Source organism: Dama dama, chromosome 2 (assembly GCF_033118175.1).
Source record: "Dama dama isolate Ldn47 chromosome 2, ASM3311817v1, whole genome shotgun sequence".
Classification (NCBI taxonomy): domain Eukaryota; kingdom Metazoa; phylum Chordata; class Mammalia; order Artiodactyla; family Cervidae; genus Dama; species Dama dama.
Genome location: NC_083682.1, coordinates 7982632 through 7995816, shown reverse-complemented (window position 1 = coordinate 7995816; position 13185 = coordinate 7982632). Strand labels below are relative to the sequence as shown.

Sequence of the window (13185 nt, the reverse complement as noted above, 5' to 3'; positions counted from 1 at the left end):
AGCACCCCAAGACACAGCAGAGACTGCACACCACCCGCATTAATCCACACAACACAGAGAGACCGGGCCCTGAGTGGAGCTGAGTAGAACATGACAAATGAGCCACAGCTCTGCCCCGGAAGAGCCATGACCAGTCAAGGAAGAGGGGAAGGAGCCCCACACCCAGCCTCTGCTCCATTCCCCAGGGACGGGGAGGGTGGCCGGAGGTGGCTGCAAGGGGCAGCCTATGACCTTGATGGGTTCTCAACCCTTCCTGCTGGCCCCACCTCCCTCCTGCTCTGCTCTGCTGGTCTCCCCCCTTAAGCAGGCTGCTAGCCTGAAACCAGGTCCTGGCCACAAATGTTCTGCCTCAGGCACTCATGCCCATCACAGCCCCAAAGGAAAGGCTGGAAAGAGGGGAATGGCCCTCTGACATCACCCAGAGCCTTCCCCAGCTCCCTGCTATGATTATAGGGTCACTGACCTTCCTGGGAGGGGGATTATTAAGGGGAGAATAAGATCAAGGGCAGAGTTTTTTTAACTTGTAAGCAGGTTAGATGGGCTCTGGGGAGTCAAGAAATCCCTTGGCATTGTATGCAAACCACTTCAATGGTTTTTTTTCCTCCAGTGAGAGCCCACTGCTGTCACCAAACTCTCAAAAGGCTCATGATCCAAAGATGAGTGAGGCCAATTAGCTTAGGAAGACAGTCCTGGCCTGCCCTTAAGACTGCAGAGGGTGGGAGCAGGGCGTGAGGAGAGGAGGACAGCCGAAGGAGGGTGTGCAGCCGCACAGGGAATCCTGATGACTGGACTCAATGGTGCTGGAACATACACTTCAGGTCAGAAATCCTGAGTTCTTATTTGGTCTTTACCATCTTCCAGAACAATCCTCATTTCACCTCCCTGACTCTCATCTATAAACTTCCATGACTCCTGCTTCTCCCAGGCTTACTGTGAGGCTCAAATGAGATCAACAAAGTGAAAGCACTGAACTCTTCTGCTACTTGGTACATGGCCCCGGGCCCTCTCAGGCCTCAGTTTCCTCCATATGTTAACTGGGAATAATCTCTGCCTGCTACATGCAATCTAGGCATTTGTCAATTTTAAATGATATTCAAAAAGTGAGAGCTACTTAGAAGAAGCAAAGTCTCCAGTGTCAGGTGCAAAGAACACTCCCTTCAGCCTGAGCACACCTAACCCAAACCTCTCCACTGGTTGGCCTTTTTGACCTAGATCCACTCTCTCCCCCAAGGAGAAATGCTCAAATAACAAACAGAGTCCATACAAAGGAGTTAGTAAAAATAAGTGCAAAACCAACCAGAGCCCATCTGAGGAATGCCTGGGAAATCAGAGCAGGTTGAACGCTGTCTCTTTGGGTGCCAGGTTCTCTGACTCCACTCCTGGCTCAAAGAGCTGATCCCTGGGACAGGTGTCTGAGGGTTAATGAGGTGACTCAGGCCATCAAGAGGCACCAGCTCTGGTTGTCAAGCAGGGACACTCACACTAGGAGGTGTGGGCTTCAGAGACTTAGAATTTCACAGGGACTTTCCTTGCCAGGATTTGGCAAGGTTGTTTGCCTTTTGACCAACTTAACCAAGTCATCCCATCTTCCCTCCTCCTCCTCAGGCCCAGTTCCTGGGGCATTCTGGGGTTTCATGTAGTTATTTTAGGACTGAATCCCAAGAAAGGATGGTAATAGGATCTCCAGTAGGGCCAGAGATGCTATATTCTCCAGGGTTTGCTATGGGAAGGGAATCGCTTCTGTACAAAATATCCCTGCCCTGGAAACACGGAGATAATCAGTTAACATTTTATAAAGCTTAATAAAATTATTATTTCCTTTACAGAGTACAGACGCTTTCACTTCCGCTACTCTTCTTGACCCTCACACTGACTCCCTGAAAGGCAAGTGAGGAATGTCAGCCGTTTGGCAGATGAGAAACAGCTTTAGCCCTAGTTCACAGTTTTTAACTGAACTGAGACTGGAAGGAAGGGGAAGTCTTCTGGGCCCTAATTCTCAGATAGTTACCCTAGGGGTTGCCTTTATCTTGCCTCTCTTCTGTCCGCAAAGTCACAGGTTGGCTGTCCAGTGAAGGTCTGTAAAGAGAGTTCCAGGGACTTCCCTGGCAGTCTAGTGGTTAAGACTCCACGCTTCCACTACAAGGGCACAGGTTTGATTCCTGGTCAGGGAACTAAGTAAGATCTTGAATGCTGTACATAGGGCAGCCAAAAAATTAATTAATAATAAAGAATTTCAAACGCCCAGTTCCTGACAGGTACTCAGTGGCCTGGTCTGAGAGGTAAGCAATGGCAAACTTCGAAAGCAGCAGCAAAAGAAAACAGCCTGTGGAAGAGCAGTCCTGGGACCATCACACAGCTCCATCTGAACACCAGGATGACAGAATGGCCAAAGGAGGCCTCAGACTGGGGACGGCTGGGATGGCCATGGCTTGGCACTGGCTTGGGGACCGGACAAAGGACAGGACCACCACAAGTCTGTGGGTGCAGGGAAGTACAGTGCTGCCAGAGTATCAGGACAGGCCAGACGTGTTCTCAGGGCTACATCCTCCTGGGGAAGATGCGGAACCTCTAAGACAGGAAGCCCCAGCTCCCAAGCTGCATCCTCTCCAACCAGGCAGCTCCGTGGGCCTGGGAGGCTGGGCAGGCCAGGCAGCTACCCCAAGCAGCATGGGCCCCGTGGGAGCAGACACGTCCATCTGCAGGGTCCCCAGCCTGGCGCTCAATCACTCTGCATTATTAATAGACGATGACTAACCGCCTGCTGCCGCAGAGCCTGGACCAGGCGGGCAGGAGGGAATCCCAGGGGAGGGCACACAGCAGGGCCTGCAGGCACACACTCACGGGCGAGGCGAGGCACAAAGGGCCAGCCTCAGCTCCTTCCCTGCTCCCATCCATCCCAGCCCCACAACCCGCCTCCTAAGAGCCCTCACAGGCTCAAAAACACAGTCATACAGCCCTCAGCTCATATCAGCGTTTACACTTGTAGAATCACCAGGAGAGTCTCAAACACACAGTACCGTCTCCCACCAACACCCCCTAAATGTCACACCAACATTTACACACAGTTGCACCCACACACCAACACACACCAGCTGCGTTTACACAGACACCCACACCAACGCTCACCAGCCTGAGCCCAACCCAAACAGAGGAGCTCAGCAACAAGTACCCCGACTTCACCCCGCTGGGCCTCCTCCTCTCACCCCCTCAATGGGGAAGGGAACCAACCCCAGTCAGAGGCCATGCGGGACAGGCAGTGGGGGGCAGAGAGGGGACAGGAGATGGAGGGGAAGAAAGACAGTGTGAGACACAGTGTTAGTCAGAGCGGCAGAGCGGTGGGAAAACTGGACACTGTCCCTGGTGGGGGGAAAAGACCATTCATGCCATGCAAGATGTGGGGGAGCCAGAACCAAGACCCCTCAAGGCTGGGAAGTGAGGCAGGAGATGCTGTCCCTTCTCAGGCAACCAGCCTGGGGCAGCCCCTAAATTGGCGTGAACAGTGATGTGAAGGAGCTCTGCATCCCCCAAGGTCCCCTCCCCACCTGTGACCTGTGGAGCCCATGGCCCCCAGAGGCCTCACCCCCAGCCCCCTCCCCCAGCTCGAGGGGCCTGTCCAGGAGCTGACATTGAGCAGAGCGTAGCATGTCATGGGATGGTGTTTTCCATGGATTTTCAGGAGACCAAGAAAGAAACTAAATCAAAGAAAAGAAACAAGGGGTGGGGCAGGGGAGAAAAGGAACAAAAGAAAGCAAGAGAAATAAGCAGCCTGGCATCGGGGCTGGTCTAACCAGAGCCGATGAACATGGGGTCTGCCCCAGGTCTCTCTGGCCAGGAATCTGAATTCAGAAATTAAGGGAGGAGGTTAGGGCAGGGACAGGCCAAATTCCTTGATTTCCATTTGTCTTTTGGATTTGCGTTTGGACCAAAAAAGGCAAGAAAGGGGAAAGAGGAAAACTCAAAGAGATAGAAGCAAAATCTAGAGATTGTCCAGGACGCAGAAAACGATTGGAAGAGCAAAACAACCAAAACCAAATGGGGAAAGGAAACAAAAGAGGGAGAATCGAACAGTTAAAAAAACCCACGGCAAACCAAACGGTAAGACAATTAGAGTGATATCTACCAGATAATGCAGTTTGTTTACCATAGCGTGTCCAATGCCTGCGTGCTTCACCGGAGATATGGGGGAGGGGGTGGGGGGGTCAAAAAAAAAAACAAGAACAACAAAGACAACAACAAAAGAACAGAACGAAAGAAAAGAAAAAGAAAATGACCAACTGTGAAACTCAAGGAAGGAGGAAAAATATATATCCATATATATTTGGTTGTCTATTCAGACCCTCCCACCTTAAGTTCAGCTGAAGTGTTTTGTTTAAAAAAAATTAAATTATAATGGGAGGGAGAAATAAAACACACACAGAAATTAAATCCCTTCTCCCGATCCCCCCCAACCCCAGCCCTGGAGTCCCCTCCCCCCATCCCCTCCCGGAAGAGCCGGCTGCAGAGAAGGGGAACAGTTAAAGACCTTGGTTAGTAGAGAAGGAAACAACAAAAGAACTAGACCAAGAAAGCAAAGACTTAAAGATGGTGACATTCCGCAGATGAGACAGAAAGGTTAGTTCGGTTTTTCACTCATACCTTGCCCCACCTGTCCCTGCCCATCCCTTGGTCCCCCCAGGGTTATAAGCGTGTTAGTAACACACACAGAGCTGGCAAAGGGGTTTTCCAACAGAGGGTGAGAGAGGGAAGGCAGGGGGTTAAGAAGCAGACCCAATTATGCAGTATTAGTAAGTCCTGTGGGCTGAGATGTTAGGGAGTTGAGAGGAAGGCAGGAAGGGGAATAGGGGTGTGAAAAAGGCATGGGCTATTGACTCTCAGGTAATGAACGCAGGGGTTTGTTGGCTAACTGGTCGACCAGATGGCTTTCCAGAGAACTGCCTAAAGAACAAGTTGGTGCTGGCCAACTGGCTGACCAGTGACCATGTTGAGTTAATGGGTTAACTGGTTGGTGATGGGCCAGTTGGCTGTGAGACTGGGAGAAGAATGGTCAAGGCCCCCAGAGAATCCCAGGACTGGCTTAAATGAGAGGCAATTTCACTTGGAGCAAAAGGGAAGGGGTTGCCAAGGAGTAAAGGAGGAAATATGGGTGTCTGCTTTTCCTGGGGATGGAAGATAGCAAATAGACCCAGGGAGTCATGGTACAGGGAAGGGCAGCTCTTTATATTTTTTTCCTGTTTCTCTTCCTTCAGAGAGGAAGAGAGAGCAAGTCACCACCAAAATAGGGAAAAGGAAACTTTGCCCTCCATGGGCTGGCAGAGGGCTCACTCTCACATCATACCTCATCCCAAACCCTCCTCCCCTCACCCACTCTCCCACCCAGAGCTCCTAAATTAATCCTAATTTGACTTTTCAGAGCCCACACTGCCCCCAAATTTTCCTTGGTTCTTCAATCATTCCACCCTATTTTCTTATGCCCCTGTGGGCAGCTGTTTCTCCCACAATGAAGTACTCCCCCCGCCCTCCACCATCATTCATGCAAGTCTGTGCAATCAGTCAGGCTTTCCCAGCAGCCCACCCTCCTTCCCCACACCCACAGACCCTCAAGCATCCACTCCCCACAGCCAGAAATCCACTCCCCCCACATACCACAAAATAAGAAGGAACACAAAGACCCACCTCCCTCTAAAATCCCTCACTCCTCTCTAAACTAGAAGCCAGTTTCTTTTACCCCAGACTCTAGAAGCCCCACCCCCATGCAGCTCTATGTTCATTTCCTCTCCTCATGGTCAAAGACGGCAGCAAGAACCACCTTCAAAATTTCCCTTTGAGGAGGAGGTGTCAATGGGGCTGGGGCAGCTTCACCTAGTGTGACAGAGATGTTGGGACACTACTGTTTAATGTCCATCAAATACTAAACTGCAAGCCCAAGAGTGTGACTGTGAGAAGGAAAGGTCTTCTGGGGACAGACCCATTAGTTAGAGAGCTGTTATAACCAGTGGGCACAGGACTAATTCAGTAAGACAATTAATAAGGGCCTTGTATAATTAAAAATAACAGAATTCAATATTTAGCAGCTAGAGTGCTGAGTGACCAATATTAATTATTAGTGATGCAGAAGCAGTTTACCTAGCAGGAAGACAAAAAGTCTAACACATGGTACAAAGACTGGTCCTATCGGCCAGTAGGACTGTTGGGAAATGAACAGGCCAACTACTCAGGGCAAGGAAACATTAGCTTCATGACAGCTAAATCCATGGCACCAAAAAAGGTGCAAGTTTGCTGATACCACTGCACTAGTCAAACAAGACAAGGGAAAAAGAGGCATTGCAGGTAAAAGTCCAACTGCCACTCTTTTGAAGTTAGAACTGGCTGTAGAAACTAAAATAAGGAAAAAGCAGTTTTCAACTTTCACGGACAACTTCATTTTTAACAAATAGAAGAGTGAATTAAGAAACAAGACTGAGAGGGAAGAGCTGTGCGTTCAAAGCCTGGGCCTCCCACTGATGTGTCAAGAGATCTAGGCTTCCTCTGAAAAACAGTGACATTGCAGTGGATGAGACAGGACCCCTCTAGATCTACAGAGTACAGATCCAGAACTCGGTGGTCATGCCCGAGCGGGCAACTGTGGCCAGACACTAGGGTGGAGGCTCCACCGGAACCCAGCTTGCGCCCATGATGCAGCAGCCCACACCTTTCCAAATGCTGGGATCTGGAGAGCTGGGGCTTCAGACTAACAACTGGGAAAGGAAGGCTTTGCCCCAGCCACAGAAGCAGCTAGAGGGCCCCTGGAGGACAGGAGCACATGGAGGACCATGCGTGATGAAGGAGGAGGACATCAATCACAGAGGAAAGAGGTCAGTGATTACAGCAAGTATAACTTACCACAACCAAGGGCCTTTGGACAAAACCTTGCCCCATCTCTACCTTGAAGTCTCAGCATAGCTCCAGCCCCTCAAGAAAGCCAAGAAGGGGTTTATACACACAAATCACAACAATCTGGATGAAGGTAATCTCTACGGAGCAAGAAAAATCAGGACAAAGAAAAGAGGACTCAGATAAGACAGGCCCACTTTTTCAAGAGACAGCAGAACATTGAAATGGTTCAAGACATGGGAACATCCAAGAATGGCAGGACCAAAAGGCAAGTGACAGGCCCTTTAGCATTGCACACCAAGGACGACAGCCAGGCCCTCCCGGGAGGCAGAGGAATGAAGTCAGACAGACTCTCACCCTCCCACTCCCACAGAATAGCCTTGGGCCAGCTCTTCAACTTGCTTTTTCCTCCTTGGTGAATGGAAGTATCTCCCACTTCACAGGATTGTTAGAAAAGTTAGATGAGATACAAAAAAGAAACGAGACCCTAGAACTTGGGGGCCTATGAAGGAGAGATGTGAGGGTGCGATCTGAGCAGTGCTGTAAGAAAAGGAACAGGTCCTGATGAAACTCCAAAGAGAGGGTGGGAGCATAAAGGAAGGAGTTTTTCCCAGAGGACAACAGTAGTTCCCGGCTCACATGAAATAATTAGATCTGCTAATCTGTCCAAAACCTCACCAACTGGCTTCAAGGAAGAGCCTTGGGAACCAGCAAAACCACCAGAAAAACAAATAAAAACACTCAGTTTCTGGTATGAAGCCCTCAAGGGGAACCTCCCTGGTGGCCCAGTGGTTAAGAATCTGCCTTCCAGTGCAGGGGACACAGGCTGGATCGCTGGTCAGGGAACTGGGATCCCACATGCCCAGGAGCAACTAGGCCCGCGCGGCAACTCCTGGGACCACACGCCACAACTAGAGAGTCCGTGCGCCGCAACTAAGACCCGACGCAGACTAAAAAGAGCATTCAAGGAGCTCACCACCTAGAAATAGAGAAAAGAGATGAACACAAATTAACCCCACAGATAAAGAGTGTGGTGACAGGGCCAGAATACAGCAAAAAGGGAGACTGACCGGGCCAGGGCAGGGAATGGCAGTGGAGGCAGCTCAAGAAAAGCCTTACAAAGCTGGTGAGATGGACTGGAAACCCCACAACTAACGGTAAAGGCGGCAGCGAGCCCACGATGCTCACGTGTGCCAAGCCCGGGGCGTCACCTCAGTCACTCCTCAAAGGCCCCTCTCACCTCACACAGGTTAGATAACTTGCTTCAAGTCACTCAATGACTTGAACCCAGTCAGTCCAGCTCAAACCCCAGTTCTAGGGTTTCACCCGGCAGAAAGGAGGGTGAATGGTGGTGTCCTCAAGGAGCACTATGGGAATGAAGCGGGCAGCTCCGGAAGCCGGTGTAGACAGGGCGTGCCCAGCAGCACAGTTAGGCTCTGAGGCAGGGTGTGTGACAGGCTGAGAAACCCGGAGGCCAAGCCGTAAGGCAGGGGAGGGAGTCCCAAGTGCCTGCCAGACCCCATCCTTGGAGGACTCCCTCCTTGGGGTCCAGGGGGCCTCCATACGAGGCATGGCCTCAAAGGAGCTGGGTGGGAGGAAGCTCCACATGATACTTCAAGGGCCAGCTTGTCTCCAGAGCTGGTGCTGGTTAGCTGGCCAGAGATGAAGTGGGTTGGCACTTGGCATGTGTGGTGGGGGAGGCACACCAGTGTGGGAGGAGAGTGTGCCCAAGATTAAAAATAGGCCTCAGGGACTTCCCTGGTCGTCCAGGGGATAACAGGCTACACTCCCAATGCAAGGGGCCCAGGTTTGATCCTTGGTCAGGGAACTAGATCCCACACACTGCAGCTAAGCCTGAGCACCACACACTCTAGAACTTGCCCTACACAGCTAGAGAAGCTGGCAGAGACCCAGCATAACCAAAAAAAAAGAGGCCCCAGGGAATCCTCAGATGGAATCATTCTTGGCAAGATCACCCAGGAGACACCACTGGGCATAGAGTCGTCAAGCCTGGATGCAGGGGGAAAGCAGAGCAAAGGCAGGGTGTGGTCTCAGTCATGCTCCCTCTGGCCCTGACTGTTCTAAGAGGTGCTGGATGATTCCAGGGGTCACTATCTGGTTCAGGGGAGGTGGGGAGAAATTCTGCCTTCTTCCAGTCATAGGAGCCGGCCTCTTCACCAACACCCAAAGCTGATGAACCAAGAGGAGGAAGGGAGACCCCCTCCATGTCAGTTCTGGGCCAGGCTCTCCCCAGGTGGTGGTCCCCCCATCGTTCTAATTACTTGGGGAAAACTACGTGGACCCCAGTGCCCCCGCAGAGGCTGGGGCAGATGTCATTCCTCACATTACTCCTATCCTTGCTCCTGGCCACTCCTGACCCTACATTATCCCTCAAATCACAAAAGGATCTTTCCAATCCCAGGATGCCACGAGGCCCTTGTCTCTGCACTGTTTCTTCTCCTCGGCACTTCCAACACTTGGGGCCAGGTCGTTCTTTGCTGTGGGGCTGTCCTGTGCACTGGGAGATGTTTAGCAGTATCTTGGCCTCTACCCAGTAGCACCCTCCCCAAGACGTGACACCCGAAATGCTTCCAGACATTTCCAGAACCTCCTGGGGGCACCCCCTCCCTCAACTGAGAACCAGGCCCTCAAAAGGCCTGGGGAGGATGGACTTGGCAATGAATCCAGAACACAGCCATCCCCCTGATGGTCACAATGACCCAAAAAGGGCTGCAGCTCACACTTAAGGATGCAAACTTGAGTCAAATACATCTCTCTAGAAACCCTTTCTAAAAAGACCTCTCAATCAAAGTCTTGAAGCAGATACCTACTGAGCCCCAAAGGCTTGTGTTTGGGTCAATATGACCTGACTCTGTTCTGAGCCATCTGGTAGAGCCAGCCAGGGGAAGTGGTCTGCATCGGTCCCCAGCTCAGACCCAGAACTCTGTGAGCACCCGAAGGAGGCTACTGTGAGTCACTGTCCATCCTGGTGCTATGGAGGCCAGGCCTCACCACTTCTGGGTGGCTTTCCCACCTTCCCTGGTCACAACCTCTCCCACTTGTCTGTGTCTCTTGAGTTCCTAGAACATTTAAGATTCCTGCCGCTTAGCTGGCACTTGTGTGGATTTGCTCTGATCACTTTTAACAGACTCATCCTGTCTCCTCGAGAGCCAAAGGACTGGGAGTGTGGGACCATGTTTTTTTCCCCTCAGTACCCTGTATAGGACTTCCCAGGTGGCACAGTGCTAAAGAATCCGCCTGCCAGTGCAGGAGACATAGGAGACTGGGGTTCAATCCCTGGGTCAGGAAGATCTCCTGCAGAAGGAAATGGCAACCCACTCCAATATTCTTGCCTGGAAAATCCCATGGATAGAAGACTCGGGCAGGCTGAAGTCCATGGGGCCACAGAAAAGTCAGACATGACTGCGCGACTGAGCACACATCCTGTATAGATGGACAGCGTGTTGGCCAGACGACACATGGATGAGGACTCCGGGCTTGCAGCGTGTTGCCAGAGGCAGCACCAGGTGACAACACTGGCCCTGGGGAGGGAACAGCAGCAAGAAGGCAACTCCGCCCAGCCCTGCAGTGAACGGTGACAACACAGGACAGCCTTCCAGGCGGGTCAGGGGATGCTGCCGCTCTTCAGAGCTTGGGGAGCACTGAGAACAGGCGCCTGGTGGGAGCCAGACTACAGCAGGGAGCAGCGGCTCCGAAAGAGCAGGTTGTTAGTCATGGTGTCCCAACAGCAAGAGGAAGTCACCGTTGAGGGGGATGCCCCATTAGATCATGACTCAGTGGGTTGAAGAGGAGCAGGTAAGAACAGTGTGAGGTCTGATGGCCTCCGCCCTCCAGGAGCCTTCAGTGGGCGGAAGGAGAGGAGGAGAAGGAAGTTGCCAATGATGGTGAAGAGGAGAGACAACAGAAGTTCATCCACCAAGAAGTTCAGCCAGAACCAGGAAACACAGAAGGTACTGGGTAAGAGAAGAGCTCCAAACCAGCCCAGATGGTGTCTCCCAGGGCTCAGGGGCTCCACAGTCCTGGTTGCACTTAGCCTGCTGGAGTGGAGCTGGGAAAGCATCCCTGCCACCAGCCACGAGAGAAAGCAGTGGACCCAGAGAAAGGGACCAGCAGGAGCCTGGCACCCGGGCCCCAGGCACCCAGTGAGTGGGGCAAGGAGTCTGGAGGTGGAGACGGGAGCGATTAAGGATGCACAGAGGCCTCATCTGCTTTCGAAAAAGGCTCTGGTTTGGACCATGCTTGAGGCGGGAACTTCTCAGGGCTGGAAACAAGCTGTGGGGGCTGCTGTCAAGCAGGAGCCTGGCCAGAGAGAGCGCTTCGCCTGCCACAGCCTCCCGGTGCCTTGTGAGAGGTAAGAGCTACTGAGGACAGAGTCAGTGCCCAGAAGCATCAGCACTCCTCCAGGGTTGGGGGCGTCTGGGGACGCTGAGGTGAAGAGCCCTGTCCTGACTGCAGGGGCCGCCCCAAGAGTCTCCTGAGCTCCTGCAAGGGCGGGCCTGGAAGCCACAGCAAGACAGTCAAGAACCCCTGGGAGAGCCTGCACCCATTTGGAGGAACAGGACAGGACAGGAGCGAACTGGGGTGCTGCCAGAGGAGAGGCAGGAACAAGCACCTCTCCAGCTGGTTCCCTGCTCACATCTGCTGCCCCGAACCTGCTCTGAGCCCAGCCCCAAAGGCCCCGCGTAAGGGCAGGCCACACCCCACCCCACGTGTCCTAAACTTTCTGCCTTAACTGGACACCTGCCCCTCCAGGGTCCAGCCAGAGTCTCCCCATCCCAGAGCACCTCCAGGGCCCATCATTCATGTTCTGTCTCACTCCTCCAAGTCCTGAATCACCCTGCTGCCAGTTCGCCTGATTTTTCAGCCCCAGCCCTTGAAACCCCAGTCACTAGCACCAACCCTAGCCCAGCCCTTCCTCTTCCCCTAGGCTCTGGCCCTGGACAGCTCTGCAGCCTCCTCCCTAGCGTGGATCCTGGTCCTTGCAGCCTGCCCACTGCGGGCACACTCCTGGCCCCTGTCAGCCGACCCAAAACCTAAACATCCTTCAGAACCACACCCTGCCACCCAGCCTGATGCCTGGCCCCACATCCCGGTGGCCTCGCTCCCCACCCCCATTCTGCCCCAGACGCCACTGGCCCCCGGCCATCTTCCTGCTCCCCCTACCTGGCGCAGGTTTCGAGTGACCCGGACATCGTGCCAGGCGTTGTCGTTGAACTTGCCGTTGACGGGTTCCACCAGGGCTTCAAAGGCTCCCGAGCCCAGGTTGATGACGAGCCATACCGCCCCGGATTTGAGGGACAGGTTGACGTAGTCGGCCGACTTGCCCGTGTGCAGCATCAGCCCATTGCGCTGCAGGGTGCGGAAGGCCAGCGTAATCTCGTCCGTGCTGCTCTGGATCGGGTTGTGTGACAGGTCGTAGCAGAAGAATTCATTGCCTTTGAAGGTCGCCACAAACTCTTCCTTGCCTGGACGCCACCGTGGGGAAATGGAAAGGGCTGAGCGGTGTGGGCACTCCAGACCTCCCTCTTCCCCTCCAGCCACCGGGCATAGGTCTAGGGCACCCAGAGCCTCTCGATCCCAACTGCAAGCAGTAGGCTCTCTCCCCACCCCCTGCTGGCCCCCTCCTCTCCAGACCCCGCCGTCTTTGCTGTCAGAAGCAGCTTCCTCCACGCCTATCTCCAAGGCAGGAGGCTGCTAAGTGGCTCTCACACTGACAGCTGACAATTAAGCTGCCACAGGGCCAGGCGAAGCAGACAGAAGCAGGCAGTCTCACCGTCTCCTCCCCCACCAGCCCTCCCCCAGCCACTCCCCTTAACAGAAAGATGCGGAAGAGAAACAAGAGGCTGCACCTGAAGTCTTCCTAGAGTGTCCCCCTATGGCGGGGCACCAAGGGTCTCCTGAGTGCAGCCCACCTCCCCCTCCTGCCTCTTTTCCGGTGATGGCCATTCTCACTGCCTGGGAACAATCTCAAGCCTGACCACCTGGGATGGAACTAGTAGCCTGCTTCATAGCACTGAGCAAATGGAGAGAATGGGGTGGGGGGGGGCAGGGGGAAGACACACAGGAGGGCGATGCAGGTGACAGATGTGCCAGGGAGCAGGGGCGGGGCTTACACAGGAGGCCACTGTGATGGCTGTCACCATCCCTGCCAACTTCCTAGTCCAACCTGAGAGGACAGTGCTGACAGGTCCTAGATGGAGAGCCTCCAAGGGTGGCCAGAGGGCAGATGTAGGGACCCTGTGTGCCAGGAGATGACTGGAGGCAAGATACAGGGGCAGACCTGGCTCTTATGTG

General features: G+C 53.4%; 1 protein-coding gene across 6 annotated transcripts in view; it reads right to left on the bottom strand.

Moving 5' to 3' along the window:
* The window catches only part of NRXN2 (neurexin 2), a 100139-nt gene that overhangs the window by 62904 nt on the left and 24050 nt on the right, over positions 1 to 13185 (bottom strand). For 4 of the 6 annotated variants that reach the window (XM_061164491.1, XM_061164506.1, XM_061164527.1 and 1 more), the window contains 2 exons: positions 12055 to 12356; positions 4142 to 4165 (listed from right to left, as the gene is read on the bottom strand). In XM_061164491.1, the coding sequence (XP_061020474.1) occupies positions 4142 to 4165; positions 12055 to 12356 (326 nt within the window). The remainder of the gene's footprint in view (positions 1 to 4141; positions 4166 to 12054; positions 12357 to 13185) is intronic. The other 2 variants (XM_061164516.1, XM_061164536.1) reach the window with 1 other exon arrangement.